Source organism: Puma concolor, chromosome B2 (assembly GCF_028749965.1).
Source record: "Puma concolor isolate L17-30 chromosome B2, mPumCon1.1.hap2, whole genome shotgun sequence".
NCBI lineage: Eukaryota > Metazoa > Chordata > Mammalia > Carnivora > Felidae > Puma > Puma concolor.
The window spans coordinates 43,194,410-43,219,299 of NC_141671.1; the positions used below are offsets into that span (position 1 = coordinate 43,194,410).

Consider the following 24,890-nt stretch of genomic DNA (forward strand, 5'->3'; position numbering starts at 1 on the left):
CTTGGAAATGAATCCTAGTTTTTTGGGTGACCTTGAGCAAGTCCTTGCTCAAATTCGGCTTTCTATTTTGAAAAATGCAGCTGCTTAGGGAAGATAACATCCAGCAGGGCGCCTGGCCCAGAAAAGTGGTAGGTGATCCTGCCTAATCAGTGCCAATTATGAACAGGCATCTGCAGGCTTTGTGGACGGCCCATCCTTCACTGCCACCAGAGGCTACGGTTCCAATAATGACATCTGCCTGGAGAAAACCCACAACTCTTAAGAAAATGAAAAAAAAAAACAACCCAGAAACACTGAGCAGCTTTTCCGGCGGCCCTTGATGGCGCCGCCCCCACTAGCCGGGGCGAGTAGCCGTGCCCTTCGGGGGACCCGGCGCTTGAGGAGGGCGGGAGCGCCCCGGACGCGGAGGCAGGAGGACCGGGAGCGCGCCTGGCGGGACGCAGGGCGGGACGCAGCGCGGCCGCGCGCGGCTGCGGCCGGTGTCCAGGCAACCCCCGGACGCGGCTCCGCGGGAGAAGCAGGTGGCCCCGCGGCCCTCTGGCCCTCCGCTCCGGTTCCTCGCCCGCCCGGCGCCCGGCAGTGGCAGTTCGGCTGCCAGTGGGTGCGTTGATCTCGCAGCCTCGCCCCAGGAGGCTTCCGCTGGGGGAAGGGGTGGAAGACCCGGAGGTGGAAAGGGAAGGAGCACCTTGGGCGGGCGGGGCAGCGAGTGTGGGCGGCGGAGAGAACCCACGGGAACCCCGGGGGCATCCCGACCTGAGAAAAGCCCGAGGAGGGGGCGGGAGGGAAGTTCTGATTAAGATGCCACCCCTGCCCTCTTTGACTTTCAATGGCTTGTGGACTTTCTCTTGGCTTTCTTTGATGCCTTTCTTACAAAGGTCTTTTCTTTGTCTCCGGGTTGCTTTTCGTACTTAAAATCAACACATGCATAGATGAGTCCATGTACCCTGGAAAAGGTCCCCGGGACTGTTCTCTCCCCTCCATCTCCAGAGCGACCTGCAGCAGAGAGCTGGAGAAGGTTCAAGAGGAAGGAGACCCTGGCATGACCACGATGGAGAAGAGATACAGTTGAGTTTGAAGAAATCAGAAGGGCTGGGTGTGGATTTGGTCGCCAGATCCAAGTATACCAGAGCCGGGAAGTTCAAACCACTTCAAGTGTACGGGGAGGCCAGTTTGCGGGCATATAAAAAGTAGTCTTTGAAAAGTAGCTTATGTCTCTTTTAACCCAAGATCTGATGAAGCGGATAGCAGCTCAAAGCAGAGATTCTCACAAATTAAGTCCTTGGATCTCATAACAGCCCAGAGGAATATTACTAATGAGTGAAGAGAGCCAGGGGCGCCTGGGTGGCTCAGTCCATTGAACGTCAGACTTCTGATTTTGGCTCAGTTTATGATCTCACCATTAGTGGGATCAAGTCCCATATGGGGCTTGGGCCTACTTCGGATTCTCTCCTCACTCTCTGCCCCTCCTCCACTTGTGTACTCACTCTTTCTCTCTCAATCTCAAGATAAAAAAAAAAAAAAAAGGGTCGGGGGAGCCAGAGTTTTGACCTGCCCAGTGCTACGGTCAATAAATGGTAAATCTGAGGATTAACCACAGTCTTCTGGCCCCCCAAACCTGTGTCCTTTAATTTTTTCTTTGCTCAAATATTACTAGATTTGTGGCACTATTTATTGGATGGGCAGCTCGGGCAAAAAGTATGAACATTTTAAGGAAAGGCTTAAATTAAAATAATGGATAGTGGCTCCTTAATTGGTTCTGAAGGCTGAGGAGGATGTTTGAGGGGCACACTGCCTCTAGAGAACAGAATCATGAAGCAGAACAGCCACAGTCTCTCAGAAAACCTTGGAATGAGTGTATGCCTAGCTTGGCCTTTATAGGTGAGTGGCCTGAATGCTGGAAACAAGGAATGTTGTAGAATGTTCTGTCTGTGCCCCATCAGATCATAGCTTGGTCCTCGGCCCTTTGTATTACAGGTCTTCTGTCTCCTCGTTCTCCTTCACAAGTGCACAGAGAGCGGGGAGGTATGACTTACCATATGCATCTGTAAGCAGGGACCAGAAGAGCAGGAGTTGGAACCCAGAGTGCCCAATGTGGCTAGGTCAGCAAGAGAAAAAGGTTTGGGGATTCTAACTTTAAGCTCTAGGCTTTTCTGCAGTTCCCATGTTGAGCTCAGGTAGCAGAGGGAGCTGCTGTTTTAAAGGTGGGGGAGAGGGGGTTCATGTTTCTGAGTTAGCGGTACTGGAGGAGCACCAGACTCTGAGATCCCCAGACCACATTAACCAGAGAGTCATGACTTCCTTTCCTGCTACGTAGGTGTGTCCGTTCAGGAGACCATATCTGAACTCAGCTTCACATGGAGTCCAGGGGTTTCGGGAAGGACGGGGCTCCACAAACCAGTTGAACATGAATACAAAACTGTGGGTGTATATGCATTTTTCCAGCAAGGGGGGGGGGCTGTTGTTTTCATTACTTTCCAGGGGAGTCTGTGATCCCAAGGGTTAAAAACCACAGTCCTAGACCTTTAGGCTGTTTGTGGAGCAGATAAGCAGGGGTGAGAAACTGAGTGGTTAAAAGGTAACCACATTAAGCTACCTTGGCTTGATGTATCATTTTCTCCCTGCCAGACCATGCTATTGTGTAAATCAGCTGTGATGACAAGTATGTGAAAGTTCTTGGTTATGTAAGGTGTTATTCCTGCCTAAAGAAATGGAAATAATTAGCGTGGATTCACAGATGGTACCAAAGAAACAGACTTTCTTCTAAACTCTCCATTTCCCCCTAAATTTCTTTCTAGTCGCCAGAACCTTCTCTCGGTCCCTTCTGTTGAATCATCTTTTCTTATATCACTGTGTTTTGGCAACTTGTTAGAATTTCCCATCTTATGGCTTCCTGGACATCGAATTTGAATAACAATGATCATGCTAAATGATGACATTTTCAAGAAGCATGTGCCTTAGCTTCTTTGTATCATCTCAGACTAGTGAGCTGGGGGAGTGGGGGGCAGGTGTTGGGAGCTGGGCTGGAGAGGTAATTGACTTACTTGAAGTAACTGGATGTTACCTTTACACAAGGCGAGCATCCCTGTCAGAACAGAAGGGGTCAGACTTGCAATTCCAGCCTCTTCTACTGGAGGACACGTGGAGAGGCAGCCAGAGGCCACGTTTAAGTGTCTCCAGGCTGTAGAGGCTGAGTTACTTCTGGGAAGATCCTGTAGTAAGCTGGATTTGGAGGATGTGCCCTTTGCCTGTTTAGAAGAGAGACCACTCTTCCTATGCTTGCCTGTCAGATAAGCTTTCCCTTTCAAAGCAGCCACAGGCCACTTTCTAGAGAGCTGCCAACACAAAGCTTCTTAAGCAAACAAGGAAATATGCTAAATTTGTACATGTGATTTCACTGCTTGCTGCTCAGGGTTATATAATATATTTAAATTTTGCCCCTAAAAAAAACCCCCAAAACAACAGTGTTTGTTTTGTAATGCCATCCATAGCAACCAGTTCTTGCTTTGGTGAACTCGTAAGTCCTCTAGTGGCAAACATACAATTAGAATGTGTACATGCTATGAAAAGGCAACCACTGTTAAAATCCAGGGGCAACAATTATTATCAGTAAATGCTGTAATAACTCAGAGCTTACATATGATTATCAACCTAGAAGATATATCTGCTCTTGCTTTTGTCTTCTCTACATATGTGGATCCTTTCTGATTCCTTATAGATAAGTTTCATACTTTTTTCATAGCTATGTTTCTGGAAACAGAAGCACCGGATCAAAAGTGCACTTCTCACGGACTTTGGAGGATGCATATGGCCAAAGTGCGTTTTAGTAAGATGGAGACATTTCTACCAGCAATGTATAAGAATGCCATTCCTCTAACCTCTGCCAATCTTAGGTTTTTGCAGACTCCTAGCAAACACTGGTATCGTGTTTTTTTTTTTTTTTTTTTTTTTTTAGTTTTTTATGTTTGTTTATTTTTGAGAGAGAGATAGAGTGCAAGCATGGGAGGGGCAGAGAGAGAGAGACAGAGACACAGATCTGAAGCATGCTCCAGGCTCTGAGCTGTCAGCGCAGAGCCCTACGTGGGGCTCAAACTCAGAAATGGTGAGATCATGACCTGAGCCGAAGTTGGATGCTTAACCGACTGAGCCACCCAGGCGCCCTTGGTATTGTGGCTTAAATTCAGCTCTTTGATTATTAGGAAGGATGGATTTTTTCCCCCCAAATGTATATTGGCTATTTTGTGTGTGTGTGTGTGTGTGTGTGTGTGTGTGTTTAAAAATTTTTTTAATGTTCATTTATTTTTGAGAGGCAAAGGGGGAAGGGGCAGAGAGAGAAGGAGACGGAATCCAAAGCAGGCTCCAGGCTCTGAGCTGTCAGCACAGAGCCCGACGCAGGGCTTGAACCCACAAACCGCAAGATCCTGACCTGAACCGAAGTCGGATGCTCAACCAACTGAGCCACCCAGGTGCCCCTGTGTGTGTTTAATTCATTACCTAATCATGTCTTTTGCCCATTTTTTCCTTGGGTATTTATTTTCATTTTATAAATTTATGAAAACTCACAATTTGGCATGACTACTAACTCTTTTCCTTGTTGTGTATGCTATAAACTTTCCCCCAGTTTATAGTTTTCTGTGGAACTTTTAAATGGATATGTTTTCAAATCACGTATCTTTTCCTTTATTTTGCCTGTATTTGATATCTTTCTTAGAAATAACTTCCCCAGTCTAAGATTATGTAAACATTAAATTATCATTTTTTTCAGGTACATCTTTTATTTTAAATCTGATATTCAAATCTATCATTCATCTGGATTTATTTGGGGATTAACTAATTTTATTTTCATTTCAAATGATTAGTTGTTTCAGCAATATTTTTGAATAATCTGTTCTTTCCCCACGACATGAAATGCCACGATTGTATAAAGTTTTATTCTATCTACATTTTCTATTTTGTTCTCTTGATTAATCTGTTAGAATCAGTGTCAGTACCATCTTGATTATGTGACATTAAACTATACTTTATAAATTATACTCTATAGCTCTGTCACCTTGAATAGGTTACTGGACATTTCTGACCCTCAATTTCTTTATGTGTAAAGTTATTTCTGTTCCACTTGTGATTATGGTATTTCATTGCTAATACTGTTTACTTGCGTTAAAAATTGTTTTTTCTTGAACTTCACTTACCTATATTATTGGTACTTTCCACGAAGCCATGCCAAAGTTCTGATAATCTTCTCTATTTCATTCATTTCTGCTTTTATTTTTATAATATCCTTTTTTTTTTAACCATGTTGGGAGGTTTATTCTTTTTTCCTTATTTTTTTGCATTGCAAGTTAGCTCATTAATTTTGGAATCTTTGTTTTTTAACCACCTGTCAGTTCTAAGATAGACATTTTTCAGTGTGTGAACATCTCTGAGGTTGGATTGGTCTTACCAGAGCTGTGGGCCCAGCAGCAGGTGTGAAGTAGTTTTTATAAGCTTTGCTGAATGAGCCCTGAATAATATAGAGGGTGTGTCTCTGTCTTGGAAGAAAATTCCAGAGGCAATTGAGGAGCACTTATTTAAGAAGTGCTGCATCACCCATGTTCTTGTTGCACTGAGGTCAATTTGGGTAGAAAACGTGGACATCAGTGATTGAGTTGAAAAGTGATTCAGTAATCAGGCTTTTGAATGTAAGATTTAAGAAGGCCTTAACCAGGGGCCCCTCAGTTGACTGTCTGACCCTTGGTTTTGGCTCAGGTCGTGATCTCACGGTTTGTGGGATTGAGCCCTGCGTTGGGCTCTGCACTGACAGTGTGGAGCCTGCTTGGGATTCTCTCTCTCCCTCTCTCTCTCTGCCCCTCCCCTGCGTGCGCGCGCGTGCTCTCTCTCTCTCTCTCAAAATAAATAAACTTTAAGAAAAAAAAAAGAAGGCCAGGCACCTGGGTGGCTCAGTCGTTTAAGCGTCCAACTCTTTTTCGGCTCAGGTCATGATCTCGTGGTTTGTGAGTTCGAGCCCCACGTCGGGCTCTGTGCTGACAGCTTGCATCTGATTCTCTGTCTCCCTCTCTCTCGGCCGCTCCCCTGCTCACGCTCTGTCTCTCTCGCAAAAACATATTAACATTAAAAAAAAAAAAGAAGGTCTTAACCAATTTATTTTGCTTATATTTTCCTTCTTTAAATATGCACATGGATGATATGTATTTAAAATATACATCTAAGTAAGTCTGAAAGAATGCTTCAATAAATATATAATAAACATTCTAAGTGGTAGAGCATTCTCTCCTACTTTAATTGGCAACCTTTGTTCTTTGTGGTACATAAAATAATAATGTTATTACAATTGCTGGTGTCTCATATTTGGTGGAATACAGTAGGTGCATTTCAGGCTCTAGTTTCTACTTACCGCTTTATTTGAGTCCCACAAGTTTGATTTATAGTACGTATGTCATTGGCCATTAAGCACCTCGTGATTCCCCTCACGATTTCTTCTTTTATGTGAAATATTTAGAAGTGTGGTTTGAGTTTCCAAGCTCATGGATGTTTTTGGCTGTCTTTTTATTATCGATCCCTAAAATTGTATTGCATTGTGGTCAGAGAGTGTGGTCGATGTTACATTGGTTGACGCTACTTTTGTGGTTTGTAGGTGGGTGGTTACGCCTTTGGCTACCGGGACCCTGTGCTCTCCTCTTCACAGCTCCCCTCCCCTGGGCTCCAGTCCATCCCTGCTATTCACACCTCAGGCAACCAGTTGACCCTTTCTGTACCTAGGGCTGTTCTAGGTGCTGTGGCATATTCCAGAATGGCTCCTCCCACACTTGGCCGGCTCTGAGAATCACCTGAGGTGCTTCTTTAACATTCTGACACCCGGGTCTTGCCCTGTAGGTCTGAGTTGGAGCTCCGGGATCTGAGTTTTGGAGAAGTGCCCCAAGATGATTCTCATGACCGAGCAAATTAAAAATGTGGGTTCCCAGGCCTCACTTAGAGAGATTTGTGATGGGATATGAGAATTTGTATTTTTTTAAAATATTTTATTTATTTTGGGAGGGGGACGGGTAGAGAGAGGGAGACCCAGAATCCGAAGCAGGCTGCAGGCTCTGAGCTGTCAGCACAGAACCCAACTTGGGGCTCGAAACACGAACCGTGAGATCATGACCTGAGCTGAAGTCGGATGCCTAACCGACTGAGCCACCCAGGTGCCCCGAGAGTCTGTATTTTTAACAGGCCTCCCAGGTCATTCTGACGCAGGCAGTCTTTATGCCATACCCTGAACAACCTGAGAATGGGGATACTGGGAGGGGAGGGGAATGTACTCAAGAGTCACAGAAGTCTGACTCTTATTTTAATTTTTTAAAAGTTTATTTATTTATTTTGAGAGAGAGGAAGAAAGAGAATCCCAAGCAAGCTCCACACTGACAGCACAGAGCGTGATGCAGGGCTCAACGAACCGTGAGGTCATGACCTGAGCCAAAATCAAGAGTCGGATGCTTAACCGACTAAACCACCCAGGCGCCCCTTTTTGTAATTTTCTAATCACCGGAGGTAACGTTGTGTCTATTGGGCTAAAGTTATGCATAAAGAAATGCAATATCCATTCATCTGACTTTTTTTTTTTTTAAATGTTTTTATTTATTTTTGAGAGAGAGACAGAGCATGAGCAGGGGAGGGGCAGAGAGAGAAGAAGACACAGAATCCGAAGCAGGCTCCAGGCTCTGAGCTGTCAGCACAGAGCCCAACCTCACGAACCCGTGAGATCATGACCTGAGCCGAAGTCGGACGCTTAACCGACTGAGCCACCCAGGTGCCCCTCTTGGAAGTTTCTGATGACAGTTCTTTGGATTATTCATCAGTCTTTCTATGAATCAATCCTTTGGAAAATTGTATTGAGATGCTCAATATAACTTGATTCAGAGGTTATCTCTACCACTTAATTCAAAGTAGACAAACTCTGGAGGGACAAGTAGTGTAGCATTGTAGTTAGGATTTTTGACTTTGGTATCACAAGAACCGTGATCAAATCTAGATCTAGATGTTTGCTTTCTGTGTGATCTTAGGCAAGTTGCTTAACCATCTGTGCTTTGGTCTCCTCATCAGTAAAACGGAAGGATAAGCAATGCTTATGTCTGTGGGGTATTATGGGAATTAAATGGGATAATGTGTGTAAGATGTTAACACCATCCCCAATACACAATAAATGCTCAATAAACATTATTTTTAAAAAATGTTTATTTATTTTTGAGAGAGAGAGAGAGAAAGAGAGAGTGGGAGAGGGGCAGAGACAGAGGGGGACATAGGATCTGAAGCTGGCTCTGTGCTGACAGCAGAGAGCCCAACGTGGGGTTCAAACTCACCAACCGTGATATCATGACCTGAGCCAAAGTCGGATGCTCAACCAAGCCACCCAGGTGCCCCTAAACGTTAGTTTTTTTGTTTTCTTTTTTTAAATAATTTTTGTAATCCAGGGGACACGATGGAGGGGTAGATATTTCGTTTCATTAACGAACTCCAATGGTGATGTGTTGCAGGTGATTTTCTGGAATCTAAGGGATGCTTTGCTGGCACAACATCCTCTGGAAGAAAGGTCAGCCCCTCATCTTCTGCTGAAACATGTCCTAGTGTGAGTGAGCCTGCAGTCCCCGGCAAAGTGTCCGTTCACCTAGAGTAAGTAAGAGGCCAGTACAGTCCATACTGTTGGCGTAAATTCTGACTGGGAAGCCAACAGTCTAAGAGGTAGAATGACATGTTTGGCAAGAGCATAGATTCTGGAGCCAGACTGTCTAGGTTTAAACCCAGGTCTGCCAACTTCATCTGTGTGAACTTGGGAAAATCACTTTACCTCCCTGGGACTCAGTTTTTTATCTACAAAATGGAGATAATACTTCATAGGATGGTTTTGAGGATTAAAGGAGGTAATGCATGGAAAGTGATCGCAAGACTCTCTGGCACACAATAAATGTTATGTGCATGGTTGTCATTATCAAATGTAAAAGCAAGCAAAACTAAGCTGTTTTTGTTTTTAATGTTTTAAAATTTCATTTTAGAGAGCGAGTGGGGAGAGGGGCAGAGGGAGAGAGAGAATCCTAAGCAGGCTTCGTGCCTAGTACAAAGCCCGACGCAGGGCTCGATCCCACAACCTGGGATCGTGACCTGAGCCGAAATCAAGAGTCAGCCACTCAGTGGACTGAGCCACTCAGGTGCCCCCTATTTCCTTTTCAAATGGAAATGATTATATGGGTCCTGCTTACATCGCAGGATTATTAGAAGGGAGCAAAGAAGACCAGCGTCATGACGTTGCTTTGAAGCCCTTCAACCGGGAGAGCGATGTAATGTCGTGAAAAAACATCCCATGATTTGATAACTGATAACTATACCTGAAGACCAAAGCCATCTGTCAACTGTAAAGCTACTTAAACAAGAAGTGATTGCTTTTACCGCTGAAAATAGTTTGTTGTAGGTTTTGGTTTTGGTTTTTTGTTTTTAATGGCCAGGAACTTCGCGAAACACGATGCTCTGTTATTACAACCATTTCAGCTTAGGTTTGTTTTTTGGTTACTTCTTCCCCTTCCCTTTATCTTTGTTGATTTTTAATTTCCATTTAATGGTTTTATTGAACGTGCGTATCTTTTGGTAGCAGTTTTTGTGGAAACGTAATTCACATACTGTGTAATTCATCCTTTCAAAGTGTGCAGTTCAGTGGTTTTTCGTGTAGTCAACAGAGCTGTGCAACCATTACCACAATCGATTTTAGAACATTTTCATCACCTCAAAAAGAAGCCCATCCTCTTGAGCAGTCACCCCCACCGTGGCCCCTACTCTACCTGCCCCTCCCCCCCACCCCCCACCCCCCCCCAGCCCTAGACAGCCACTAATCTACTTTTTATCTCTGGGCATTTTATATAAATGGAATATGTGGTCTTCGGTGTCTGGCTCCTTTCATTTAGAATCATAAAAAAATTTTTTTTTAAATGTTTATTTATTTTTGAGAGACAGAGCACAAGCAGAGGAGGGGCAGAGAGAGAGGGAGACACAGAATCCGAAGCACAGGCTCTGAGCTGTCAGCACAGAGCCCAACACGAGGTTCAAATCCACAAACCGTGAGATCACGACCTGAGCCAAAGTTGGTCACTCAATAGACTGAGCCACCCAGGAGCCCCTAGCATCGTATTTTTAAGTTTCATCTAGGTTTCAACATGTATCAACACATCATTCCTTTTTTTTTTTTTTTTTTAATTTTTTTAACGTTTATTTATTTTTGAGACAGGGAGAGACAGAGCATGAACGGGGGAGGGTCAGGGAGAGAGGGAGACACAGAATCTGAAACAGGCTCCAGGCTCTGAGCTGTCAGCACAGAGCCCAACGCGGGGCTCGAACTCACGGACCGTGAGATCATGACCTGAGCCGAAGTCGGATGCTCAACCGACTGAGCCACCCAGGCGCCCCACATCATTCCTTTTTTTAAAAAAATTAGGGTGAAATATATATTCACATAACATTTGCCATTTTATCCACTTTTACCCATTGGCATTAATTACCTTTCCGTGTTGTGCAGCCGTCACTGCTATTTTTTAAACATTTTCATCAGCCCAAACAGAAATGCTGTACCTGTTAGGCGATAATTTCTCCCAGACCTCGGTACTCTAATCCACCCTAATCCACTAACCTAATCTACTTTCTGTCTCTCTGAATTTACCTGTTTAGATATTTTGTGGAAGTAGAGTCATATAATACTTGTCCTTTTGTGTTTGGCCTAGTTCATTTAACACAATATTTCAAGTTTCATTCGTGTCGTAGCATGTATCAGAACTTTTTTCCGTTCTATGGCTGAATCATATTCCATTGTATGTCAGCGCTACATTTTGCTCATCCATTCATCTGTCAGTGAACATTTGGGTGGTTTCCACTGCATGGCTAACGTGAGTCACACTGCGAAGAACATCCGTTTACAAGTGTCTAAGTCCCTGTTTTCCATTCTTTGGGGTATGTGCCTAGGAGTGGAGTTGCTGGGTTATATGGTAATTCTATATTTAACTTTTTGAGGAACCACCACACTGTTTTTAAGGACGCACCTTTGGGCTCTGTTTCAGCCCCCTCAAATTGTAAGTAAGTAAACGATATGTTATGGACGTTTATGGAGGGGTAGGCTTAGTTGACGCACGTGAGCGTAATTCTAGCGTAAGATATATAAAATCAGATTCTAACTACCAATTTAAACACATAGAAGATTCTAATCCTTCTGCCTCCTTTCCAGCTCTGCTACAGATTTGGATCTGAAATCCTCCTCCGCACATTCTGATCAGTCCTCTGAAACCTCATTCCCTGAAGTCCCCAAGGATAAATATCCCAAGGAGTTCAGCCTGCTTAAGTTGCAGACAAGTGAGTATGTCCTAGCCTCCCCTCTGCGTGCCTCCATACCCAGGGCTTTCCAGAAGTCTGCTGTACTGTTGGGCATAGTTCACTGAAGACTCACGAAGTGCCAGGCATTTGACACGTTTTCTTTCTTTCTTTCTTTCTTTCTTTTTAATTTTATTTTTTAACATTTACATCCAAATTAGTTAGCATCTAGTGCAACAATGATTTCAGGAGTAGATTCCTTAGTGCCCCTTACCCATTTAGCCCATCTCCCCTCCCACAACCCTCAGTTTGTTCTCCATATTTATGAGTCTCTTCTGTTTTGTTCCCCTCCCTGTTTTTATATTATTTTCGTTTCCCTTCCCTTATGTTACTCTGTTTTGTCTGTTAAAGTCCTCATATGAGTGAAGTCATATGATATTTGTCTTTCTCTGATTAATTTCACTTAGCATCATATCCTCCAGTTCCATCCACGTAGTTGCAAATGGCAAGATTTCATTCTTTTTGATTGCCGAGTAATGCTCCATTGTATATATATGCCACATCTTCTTTGTCCATTCATCCATCGATGGACATTTGGGCTCTTTCCATACTTTGGCTCTTGTCGATAGTGCTGCTATAAACATGGGGTGCACGTGTCCCTTCGAAACAGCACACCTGTATCCCGTGGATAAATGCCTAGTAGTGCAATTGCTGGGTCATATGGTAGTTCTATTTTTAGTCTTTTGAGGAACCTCCATACTGTTTTCCAGAGTGGGTGCACCAGCTTGCATTCCCAGACAGGTTTTCTAATTCTCGCAGCAGCTCTGCTGGGGAGCTGTCATGATATGTTTTCCCAAACTGACATGGCTTTATATAAAAACCATAAAAGTATCATAGCAAAGTATTAAAATAATAAAGGAGTATATAAGGTAGAGTATAGAAACCCCTTCCCCAGTGTTCTCCAATGTATCCCCCATGGGCCCTGTAGCCGTGAGGAATTTTGAAGCGTGTATGTGCTGGTATGTATGTACTTATCTATACATGGGTTGGAGTATACAACCATATTTTCACTAGTGGAAAATAGTATACAAACTATTTTCACTCAGAACAAATAGATCATGGACCTCTTTCTGTGTCAATACACATAAATCTAGGTGGCTAATATAGGCCTACCCATTTAACACCCCAGGCAACTGAGGCGCAGAGAGATTTAGTCACTCGTACAAGACCACCTGGCTAGGAAGTACAGTGATGGGATTAGACTCCAGGCTCACCTGCCCCCAGAGCCTGTGTTCTTTCTTGGCCACCACAGAGCCCAAGTGTTTCTCAAACAACCCTAGAGCTGTTAGAGAATCTCTCATTGTTTAAAATCACTTTAGCCATTTTGTAGGAAAAGTATTGAGCGAGGAAACAAAGCCCTGAGAGGTCCGGTGACTTGCCTGAGGTCTCGCGATGGCCTTTCTCATTTGCCAGAGTTGCATGTCTACATTTCCCAGAGTCACTCTAGTGCACGCGTGTCCCATCATTGCTGCCAACACTGTGGTCCATCCACTAAGTTGCCGTGGTTGGCCCAGCCCTTCCCTGGTTGATGGGCATTCTGTTCTTCCTACCCACTCATCAGAGCGAAGGCTGGATCATAGGTGCTTGTACAACTGTCTCTTAGCTTCCCATTCCAGACATCGCTTCCAACCATAAAGATGGCTTTATTTTTGGAAGAGAGGGTAAAAAGGAAAAAAAAAGAGGCCTCTTAGATACCTATCTCCCCAGTTCCCCTCTTTTTTTTTTTTAAATGTTTATTTTTGAGAGAGAGAGCAAGCACGAGCAGGGGAGGGGCAGAGGATCCGAAGCGGGTTCTGCACTGCAAGCAGAGCCCAATGTGGGCTTGACCTCATGAACCGTGAGATCATGACCTGACTGAAGCCTGACACTTAGCCGACTGAGCCACCCAGGTGCCTGTTCCCTTCCTCTCGTGCTGAGTCCCCCAGAGGTTAACACTGCCCTTGATGTAGAACCAAGGAATTAAACATGTTGATAAAGGCTGTACAGTCAGAGAATGCCCGGGACAACTTTCTGTCATTTAATTGCATTATGAGGCCGGGCGCGTAGCTGATGGAAGGATTTCTGATGTCTTGCAGAGGATGGGCACCGTCCTGAATGGACATTTTACCCGAGGTTTAGCAGCAATATCCACACCTACCACGTTGGAAAGCAGTGCTTCTTTAACGGGGTCTTCCTTGGCAACAGGAAGTCTCTATCAGAGAGAATGGTGGACAAGTGCTTTGGGAGGAAGAAGTATGGTAACGTTTTCCTCCTGGACCTTGACTGTGCGATGTCTGAAAATACTTGAGTTGTGGTTCTGCCAGGCCAACATTCCATGGCTGGTGTCAGCCCTCGGGGGTCACCATGTTACTGTAGGGCGGCCAGGAAGATAGGAAAGTGAAGGGGATGTTTGGCAATTCTTTTTGGCAAAGAACTGACAACATATGCTGATCCACATTTTTGTTTTTCTCTGCATTTCATAAAATGCTAATGTGACATTTAAGTCATCAGACAAGTTCTCTCAGATACTTATTAATAGAAACCTTCATTCAAGTCGGAAGAAAATAATTTGTTTCAATTAGATGCTGCCCATGATATGTATTTAAATTATACATTATATTCTTCAAAAGGAAAATAGCCCATAAACCTTAGCCTGAAGTGCATTCTGTTATTTCATACCTTATTAAAGGTAATTTGAGATGAGTGTGTGTATATACTCATATAGTTTGTTACTTGGTGAGTTCTCTGTCCCAACCTACCCATAATAGATTTTTTATGGAAAGATCCTAGTGTTGCTGAGTTCCAATGGATCATTATAGCACATTCTTCCATAGAAATACCATACAGGAGGCAGCCCTTGCTTCATGGATGAATAGGATTGCTGTAGCAGGAATACAAAGAGGAAGAAATAGAAAGTTTTCATTTTTGAGGTTTAAAATAGACTTTTTTTTGTTTATTCTGCTTTAGAGAGAGAGAGCACGCCAGTGGGGGAGAGAGGGGCAGAAGGGGGGGAGAGAGAGAGTCTCAAACAGGCTCCATGCTCGGCGCGGAGAACACAGGGCTCGATCTCACAACCTGAATCGAAATCAAGAGTAGGACTGAGCCACCCAGGTGCCCCTAAAATGGACTTTTAAACTCATTGCACGGCAAATAGTTTTAAGTGTTTATTTATTTTTGAGACAGAGAGAGAGAGAGAGCACATGTGAGTGGGGAAGTTGGGAAGGGACAGAGAGAGGGGGACAGAGTATCTGAAGCGGGCTCTGTGCTGACTGCAGAGAGCTCAATGCGGGGCTCGAACTCGGGAACCTGAGCGGAAGTCAGTCGCTTAAACAACTGAGCCCCCCAGGTGCCCCCAGAGATAAAGTTTTAAAGATCAAGGCTTTTGTCTGGATAGAGAATATATGAGAAGCCATACTAGAGGAGGTGGGAGAGTTGTCGCTGAGGTGGGTGTTTTGAGGAGTCCTGTATCCTGCTCAGTTTCTGGGACCAAAATCTAATCGGTGATCAGATGTGACTCTAGCTGGGGCTTCTGCCTCAGACTGTGGTTGGGGAACCTCAGCGTAGTGATAGCTATGGGCAATGTCTGGGCAGAAAGCCAGATGCAGGGTCTCACCCACCCAGGAGACGTGGGTAATAGCTGCATTCTTTGCCCCGTGAGGACTGTGGAGGTCGGGACACATAGACAGAATGAAAGAAAGAGAGCAAGCCAGGAGAGCTCCATAGCTCTCACGACCAAAACGGCAGGAGGCCACCGTGTGAGGCTCTGTGGACCATCAAGCCAGGGGTCATAAGAACGACTTTATGTCTCACCTGATGCATTGTGGAGCGGGCTGACTTCCTGAGGATCAGACTAGATGACACATTTTAGCAGACAACAGAAATAGATACCAACCTACAGAGAGTAGCAGAGATAAGATGAGGGTCAGACACCAGGGTGGTTCAGACAGTGATCCAGGACCCAAAGGCTTATACCAAAGCCTTGATATCACATAAGCCTGTTGTGCACACGCTTGCTCCCCACCCCCAACTGAGTTGCAGCCATAGGATAGAATAGGAAAGATTTATTTAACTGGTTTAAACATGAAAGAGCAGAGAAAGACCAAGAAGGGACTAAGTTTAGCTGTATAGTACTTAGGAACGCTCTCAGCCACAGTCAGACAAAAGCCAAACTGTCAGAGGCTTAAATCATAAGACATTTATCATATACTTAATGAGAAGCTTTGGAATCTAGGTGGTCTATATTGTCTGATTGCCCAGTGATGTCACCAAAGATATAGCTCTTTTTTTTTTTATTAAGTATATTTATTTATTTTGAGAGAGAGTGAAAGAGCAAGCAGGGGAGGGGCAGAGAGAAAGGGAGAGAGAGAATGTCAAGCAAGTTCTGCATTGTCAGCACAGAGTCCGACGCAGGGCTTGAACTCACGAACCGTGAGATCATGGCCTGAGCCGAAATCAAGAGTTGGATGCTTGACGGACTGAGCCGCCCAGGCGCCCCAAAGATAATAGGCTCATTTTGTGTTTATGTGCTGCTATTCTTAATTCTGTTGGATTTTTGTCTTCACACTTGTCATCTTATGGTCACAAGAGAACTGTTGCGGTTCCAAGCATCACGTCTATATTTCAAAACATGAAAAAGAGGAATCTCTCTTGTTGCCTTCCCTTTTTAGAATGAGGGAAAAATTTTCCCATATGGTCCTTAGGAGACTTCCTTCCACTTATGTCTCACTGACTAGAACTGGGCCAGTGACAAGTATTTATCAAAAATAAATGGTATTATCGTGATGACTCAAGTCCTGACCCTAATCCATCACTTCCCTCCTAACTCAAACATTATCCTGAATTTTGTTTATTATTATTTTTTAAAGTTTATTTATTTTAGAGAGAGAGAGACAGACAGACAGACAGACAGAGACAGAGTGTGAGCTGAGCAGGGGTCAAGAGAGAGGGGGACACAGAATCTGAAGCGGGCTCCAGGCTCTGAGCTGTCAGCACAGAGCCTGACATGGGGCTCAAACCCACGAACTGTGAGATCATGACCTGAGCTGAAGTCCGGTGAGCTACTGGGTGAGCCACCCAGGCACCCCTGAATTTTGTTTATTATTATTTCCCTTCCATCCTTCCTTCATTTGTTTCTTCTGTCTTTTTATGGTTTTTATACATACTGAATGCATGCAAAGGTATATTTATGAAGTATTTATTGACTATATAGAATAAAGTATCACAATCACTTGTGTTTTTGTTTAAATTTCTAATTTATTTTTGAGAGAGAGAGACAGAGCATGAGCGGGGGTGGGGGGGGCAGAGAAAGAGGGGAGACACAGAATCGGAAGCAGGCTCTAGGCTCTGAGCTATCAACACAGAGCCTGACTTGGGGCTTGAACACACAAACTGTGAGATCATGACCTGAGCCGAAGCTGGATGGCTAACCGACTGAGCCACCCAGGTGCCCCTCACTTGTGTTTTTTTTAATGTTTATTTATTTTTGAGAGAGAGAGAGAGAGAGAGAGAGAGAGAGAGCAAGCAGGGGAGGGGCAGAGAGAGAGGGAGACAGAGGACCCAAAATGGGCTCTGTGCTGACAGCAGAGAGCCCAATGTAGGGCTCGAATTCACGAACTGTGAGATCATGACCTGAGCCCAAGCAGGACATTTAACTGACTGAGCCACCCGGGCTCCCGTTAAGTATCACAATCATTTGTATGCTTCTTACTCCATTTAAGACATAGAGTACTGTCTTGATATTTGAAGCTACTGATAGGCCCCTCCCTGAATATGACATCTTTCCTCCCCCAACTCCACAGGTAACTCCAATTCCACCTTTATTACAAAGAAGAACTTTTTATGGGGGACATTTTCAAACATTTGCCAAAGTAGAGAGAAGACCATACTGTTTCCTGATGTACTCATCACTTAGTTTCGACAATTATCACATGTGGCTAATCTTATTTAATTTTTATCCCCCTCCCCCAGGGATTATTTTAAAGCAAGTTCCAGACATCAGATAATTACATCCGTATATGTTTTTGTGTATACCTCTAATAGACAAGGATTATTTTTATTAAATGGCCACAATACCATTTTATCTTAAAAAAACTAACAATAATTCCTTAATATCACCAAATATTGTCAGTGTTCAAATAGTCAATTGCCTCACAAATGCCACAATTTAAAAATATTTAGAGTTTGAATCAGGGTCCAAAAAAGGTCCATGCTTAACAATTAATTAAAATGTCTTTAAAATCTCTTTTTAATATATAGGTCTTCTTCCTCTTTTTTTCTTGCAATTTATTTGGTGAAGAAACTAGGTTATTTATCCTATAAAGTTTGCCACAGTCAGGATTTTGCTGATTACATCCCTTGGTACCATTTAACAGGTTTCTCTGTCCTGTGTATTTCTTGTACACTTATAGTTGGATATACAGGCTCGATTCGTTTTAGTGTGACTAGTTCTTGGGTAATGTGCAGTGACTTCCTTAAACCTCAAATACAATGGTCTCTTTTCCATTTTTTCTCTTCCTTGATCTCTTGCAGTATTTAATATTTTTAAGCTTGGCACTGGACATTTCTTCATTATTCTCTTCTCCCTCGTTACTTCTTGGACAAGACGGAGAGGCAGCGTTTATGACTGCCAGCTTCCATTATGAACTGAAATTCAACACATTTATTATAGAAAAAATCCAATCAAAATGTATTTCATTAAGAGTTAACTCTGATGATCAGCTATGATCAGGCCATTGGTGGAGTTCCTTAAATTTGTTGTCATGGAAGAAGAACAAAATGTTGTCTATGGTTATAGGGAAATTGACCTGAAACTGATTTTTCTCTTCTGTAGCTCTTCCTCATTAGCTAATTCCCTTCTGAGATCTAGTCAGAGAGGCAGAGCCCAATTATAGTTGCTCCTTAAGATTCATAGGGCACAAGGATTCAAAGTACACCAATGCTCAAATTTTAAGCAGAGTTCTTGCTCTTCCTTTGCAGATACCTTTGATTCACTTCTTATATTATCTATCTCGCTATCTATCTATATATTTATTTTTGTTTAAGGGTCAACTGTAGTTATTTTTTTAATATTTATTTATTTTGAGAGAGAGAGAGAGAGAGAGAGAGAGAGAGAGAAAGAGAGAGGGAGAGGGAGAAGGGGAATCCCAAGCAGGCTCCAAGCCCAGCACAGAGCCCAATGTGGGGCTCCTTCTCATGAACCGTGAGCTGAAATCAAGAGTCGGACACTTAACCAACTGAACCACCCAAGTGCCCCTCATTTTAAACCAAAACATCCTGCCTGCACCTAAGCTACTGTTCTTTCCCAGGGTGGGGGTAATCGGGACACTTTCTGGAACAATGTCCCAAACACAGTGTTTCTCAAGCACACTTTTATCTTCATATTCTCCAGGCAAGATGATCACGAACAGAACTTTAGGAAGCCTCTATGTACTTCATAATAAAACATGAAATTATCCTGTTTCCATTGTCATATGGATAGAGCATTATCTGTAGATCACCTTCAGTCCCTTTTATGATCTTGTTTTTAAATATTTCACAGATATTGATCCTAGGAATGGAATACCAAAGTTAACTCCAGGAGATAATCCATATATGTACCCAGAACAGAGTAAAGGCTTCCACAAAGCAGGCTCAACTCTCCCACCAGTGAATTTCTCAATGTAAGTGTATGTGAATAGCAGGGTTAGTTAATTATAAAGGAATTGTAGCTCTCTGTACTATATATGTTATATTTCATAAGGAGTAGATTCCAACAAAACATGGTTGCTGAAAATTCCTTAAAAAGTTAATCTCTAATTCCTTAGTGTCTACACACATGTACGTGTGCAATTGAACTTATACACAGGATCTTGACTACAAAAAGGTGGTTGTTAATTTTGTCACTATTGTTGTTACCACAAATCTGAGGACTTTTCAGTTTCATACTGAATCAGATTATTAGTGTTTACTGTTTGGATTGATGTACACTTGGAACTAAACTTAGGCCAAAGCTATTCAGAAGAGGATCATTAAGTTAAAAGAAAAAAAGTTGGTGTATTATATTAATATTTTAAAAAATCAATTATGTTTGGTTTATTGATGTTTAATAAAAATTATAATAAGAATTATGACCTTTATAGTTGTGAAGCCCATAGGTGGCCATTAAACCAGAAAATAAGACATATTCTTCTTTAAGAAAATTTTTTTTTACATTTATTTATTTTTGATAGATAGGAAGAGACAGAGCACAAGGGGGGGAGGGGCAGAGGGAGAAGGAGACACAGAATCTGAGGCAGGCTCCAGGCTCTGAGCTGTCAGCACAGAGCCTGACGCGGGGCTCGAATTCATGAACTGCGAGATCATGACCTGAGCCGAAGTCGGACGCCCAACCAACTGGGCCACCCAGGGGTCCCAAGACATCTTCTTGAACACAAAGATGTTTCTATCGATCTCTCTGCTGTAGATGCCATACCAATTTTATGGTTGCCTTTTCTGTTTTTCAGAGTGCCGTATGAAAAGAAATTTGATACATTTATTCCACTTGAGCCTCTTCCACAAATTCCTATGTGAGTTCTCTCACTGTGTTTTATATTATCCAAGTTTTATTAAGTTATCAGTTATTTATTATTTTCTCCTATGGACGAACTCATAGACACCCAACACAGAAGGACCTTTAGAATCTGACCTGGTGGGTGGGGCAGTTTGTATGGAGCGTTTTTAGTGAGACACTTGGAGGGCAAGTGCTGTGCAGTCTATCAGCTGGGCTGTCCACGTCTTCACCCCATATGATGGACAGCCCGCTGGATGCCATGTGTTGTGGTAGGTATGCACTAATGAACGTTTATATGGAGAAAAAAGGCAGGGTCCCTGAGTTTTAAAACCTAAGAGTTGTCAGAAAAGAAGGACAGGCTTAAATGAGTCCAGCCAGGGAGGATGGTTAGAGTTTGAAGAGGCAGAGAAAAAGCTGTCAGAATATTCTCGCACTAGAGGGAAGTATCATTCCTCTGATGTCATACTTTAAGTTCAGGTCCTTTCTGAACCTCATCTAGTTGCCCAAGGAGGGTTTAGACCTAGAAAAAGATATGTGTCAGTATAAAAAATTTCGCTTTCTAATACAAAACAGTTTCATATAAACATAGATAGAGTGGGCAAGTGACCCACAGTCTGACCCACTGGAGTCCAGCTGGGAAACCAAACCCTGGAGCTCAGTGGAAATAAAAAGCCTTTTATTCCAAACTTGGGAGCTTTATTAAAATTTTTTTTTCAACGTTTATTTATTTTTGGGACAGAGAGAGACAGAGCATGAACGGGGGAGGGCCAGAGAGAGAGGGAGACACAGAATTGGAAACAGGCTCCAGGCTCTGAGCCATCAGCCCAGAGCCCGACGCGGGGCTCGAACTCACGGACCGCGAGATCGTGACCTGGCTGAAGTCGGACACTTAACCGACTGCGCCACCCAGGCGCCCCCAAACTTGGGAGCTTTAATACCTTCATTATACGGCATTATTACATGAAGCAGATAATTAGGGCCTCTCATGTCTGTACTGTATACATAAAAACTTTTTTTTTTAACGTTTATTTTTGAGAGAGACAGAGCGTGAGTTGGGGAGGGGCAGAGAGCAAGGGAGACAGAATCCGAAGCAGGCTCCAGGCTCTGAGCTGTCAGCACAGAGCCCGATGAGGGGCTCGAACCCATGAACCTCGAGACCGTGACCTGAGCCAAAGTTGGACACTTAACTGAGTGAACCACCCAGGCACCCCTGTATACTTTTTTTCTTTTTTAAAACTAGGCTCCACGCTGGGTGTGGAGCCCAATGTGGGGTTTGAATTCATGACCCTGAGATCAAGACTTGAGCTGAGATCAAGAGTTGGATGCTTAACTGACCAAGCCACCAAGGTACCTTGTGTACTGCACACTTTTGGTAAATGCTATTCTAAAATATTTAAAATAAAAGTAATTGCCAGGGCACAAAACAAGTCTATACATTTAAGAAGACTGAAATCCTATCAAGTATCTTTTGTGACCACATGGTGTGAAAATAGAAAACGTGTGCAAGAGGAAAACTGGAAACTGTGCAAATATATGAAGATTAAACAGCATGCTCCTGAGTAACCAATGGGTCAAAGGAGAAATCAAAAAAGGAACATTAAAAAAAAACAACAACACTTCGACACAAGTGAAAGTGGAAATACAGCACCCCAAAACCACGCATGCAGCGAAAACAGATCAAAAAGAGAAGTTTAGAGTAGTAAATGCCTACGTTAAGAAAAAAGAAAGACATCAAATGAACAGCCTAACTTTACACCTCAAGGAACTAAAAAAAGAAGAACAAACTAAGCTCAAGGTTAGTAGAAGGAAGGAAATAACAAAAACCTGAGGGGAAATAAATGAAATAGAGACTAAAAAGGTAATAGAAAAAAATCAATGAAATGAAGAGCTGTTTTTTTGTTTTTTTTTAAAAGATAAACCAAATAGATAAACCTTTAGCTACACTAACCAAAGAAAAAAGGGACTGGACTCAAATAACATTAAGTGAAAAAGGAGACATTACAACTGATATCCCAGAAATATAAAGGATTTAGGAGACTGCTATGAACAATTATCCACCGAACAAATTGGACAACCTATAAAAACCGGGTGCATTCCTAGAAACATACAACTTCACAAGACTGAATCATGGAGAAATAAATCTTTTTTATTTATTGATTTTTTTAATGTTCATTTATTTTTGAGAGAGAGAGACAGAGACAGAGCGCAAGTGGGGGAGGGGCAGAGAGAGAGGGAGACACAGAATCCGAAGCAGGCTCCAGGCTCTGAGTTGTCAGCACAGAGCCCAATGCGGGGCTCAAACTCATGAACCATGAGATCATGACCTGAGCCGAAGTTGGATGCTAACCGACTGAGCCACCCAGGTGCCCCTTTGAAGAAATAAATCTGAACAGACCAATGACTTGTAAGGAGACGGAAGCAGTAATCAGAAATCTGTTAACTTGAGCCCAAAACCAAATGGTTTCACTGGTGAATTCTATCAAACATTTAAAGAAGAAACTAATTTCGTTCCTTCCCAAACTTCCAAAAAAGTAGAAGAGGAGGGAATACTTCCAAACTCATTTTATGAGGTCTGCATTACCCTGATACCAAAACTAGACAAGGACACTGCCAGAAAACATAATTACAAGCCAGTATCCCTGATGAATATAGGTGCAAAAATCCTCAACTATCAGCAAAACAAATTAAACATTACATTAAAAAGATCATACATCATGAGCAAGTGGGTTTATTCCAGGGATGCAAGATGCTCCAACATCCGCAGATCAATGAATGTGATCTACCACATTAACGGAATGAAGGATAAACAATCATGATCATCTCAACAGATGCAGAAAAAGCATTTGGTAAAATTCACCATCGTTTCGTGATATAAAAACTCTCAACGAATTGGGTACAGAGGGAACATACCTCAACATATGTTCAAACTTAATCTTTCTTATGAGTAATGTTTAATTTTTCCAGAATGTTATCCATTTCTTTTAGGTTTTCAAATTTATTTGCATAGAATTGTTCCAATTTCCTGTCTTCTTTCACTTGTTTCTCCCTTATTGTTAATTTTGTGTGTTGGTGCTTTATTCCCCCTTTTCTTCATTAGGTTAGATAGTGGTTTGTGTATTTGTTATTTTTAAAAAGAAGCTTTAAAGATTGTATTCTATTTTATACTGTCTCTTTCTCTGTTTTTAAAGCATCAGTCTTTGCTTCTATTGTTATTATTTTCTTCTTTCTACTCTTTTGGTTTATTTTTGTTCTTTTTGATTTTTTTAAAAAGTAATCTCTACACCCTATGTGGGGCTCGAACTCACTCTGAGATCTCATTCTGAGGTCAAGAGTCACATGCTCTACTGACTGAGCCATTTAGGAGCCCCATAAGTAAACTCATCACTTGTATATTATTTATTTTTATTATTTATTTTGAGAGAGAGAGAGAAAGAGAGTGAGCATGACTGAGGGAGGGGTAGAGAGAGGGAGAGGACAGAGAATATCCCAAGCAGTCTCTACACTATCAGCATAGAGCCTGATGGCAAAGGTCAAAGTCACGTGGGGCTCAAACGCACAAACTGTGAAATCGTGACCTGAGTCAAAACCAGGAGTCTGATGCTTAACTCACTGAGCCATCCAGGCGCCCCTATTTATGTATTTAAGTTTATTTATTTTGAAAGAGAGAGAGAGAGAGAGAGAGAGAGAGAGAGAGAGAGAGAGAGAAAGGCAGAGAGAGAGGGGGACAGAGGATTCAAAGTGGGCTCTGCACTGATAGAGATCCTGATGCAGGGCTCGAACCCATGAACTATGAAATCATGACCCGAGCAGAAGTTGGATGCCTAAGCAACTGAGCCACCCAGGTGCTCCCACTTTTTAAATTTTTTGAATGGGATGTTTAATTCATTTTTAAATTCCTTACTATATATATTAAAGGCTATGAAAGCACCTCTGACCACTGCTCTCCTTTTATTTTACAAATTTTGAAGTGTAGATTATCCTTACTTTTTAAAAGAATTCTGTGTTGGCCTTTTCCTTTTGACTAAAGAATTACTTAATAGACTTAAAATTTCCAGGTGGAAGAGCTTTTGGATTTTTATTTTGCAGTTCATTTTTACTTTTATCACCCAATGATCAGAAGATATTGTTTTTATTACTTTTATTTTATGGAACTTGCCAACTTTTCATTGTGACTAAATACATGCTCATCATGGGGACTGTCTCTCTATGCATTTGAAGGTGTATCTATTTCATCAGGCTGCAAAGTTAGATACATACCCAGAAGATTTATCTGTTTTTTTAACAAAAATTTTTTTTGTAATGTTTGTTTATTTTTGAGACAGAGAGAGACAGAGCATGAACGGGGGAGGGTCAGAGAGAGAGGGAGACACAGAATGTGAAGCAGGCTCCAGGCTCCGAGCTGTCAGCCCAGAGCCCGATGCGGTGCTCGAACTCACGGACCGTGAGATCATGACCTGAGCCGAAGTCAGACGCTTAACTGACTGAGCCACCCAGGCGCCCCCAGAAGATTTATCTTTTTGAATAAAATTGTCCATTTGACCTAGCTAGGACTGAAAATGGGTGTGTTAATTGTGTGCTAATATTAATGTATTTCTATCTATATTGTTAAGTATAGCCATTAACATTATAAAAATATCTTATTAGACAAACCGAAACCAGACTTTATAAAGAACAAATTGATGGTTACCAGAGGGGAGGTGGGTGGGAGATGGGGGAAATGGGTGAAGGGGATCAAGAGTATACTTATCTTGATGAGCATTGAGTAATATGGAAGTGATGAATCACTGTATTGCATACCTGAAATGAATATAACATCCTATATTAACTAGATTAGAATTAAAATAAAAAAATCTTCTTTTTCTCATTTAATGCTTTTTGTCTTATACATTGCCAGATATTAAGATTACAACTCATACTTTGTTTTGTTTGCATTGACTGATACACCTTTGCCCATTCTTTTGTTTTTAGACTTTCAAAGCACTTCGGTTTAGGTCTGTCTTATAGACACAGA

At 42.4% G+C, this 24,890-nt stretch overlaps 1 protein-coding gene across 2 annotated transcripts in view; it reads left to right on the forward strand.

Annotated features, from left to right (window-relative positions):
* The first annotated feature begins 297 nt into the window (after positions 1-297).
* SPATS1 (spermatogenesis associated serine rich 1) overlaps positions 298-24,890 on the forward strand; it is a 28,206-nt gene continuing 3,613 nt past the window's right edge. For both annotated transcript variants that reach the window (XM_086706984.1, XM_086706985.1), the window contains exons 1-7: positions 298-601; positions 930-1,064; positions 8,508-8,643; positions 11,231-11,355; positions 13,449-13,610; positions 18,890-19,010; positions 19,833-19,895. In XM_086706984.1, coding sequence (XP_086563110.1) covers positions 938-1,064; positions 8,508-8,643; positions 11,231-11,355; positions 13,449-13,610; positions 18,890-19,010; positions 19,833-19,895 — 734 coding nt within the window. In that variant the 5' untranslated portion in view covers positions 298-601; positions 930-937. The remainder of the gene's footprint in view (positions 602-929; positions 1,065-8,507; positions 8,644-11,230; positions 11,356-13,448; positions 13,611-18,889; positions 19,011-19,832; positions 19,896-24,890) is intronic.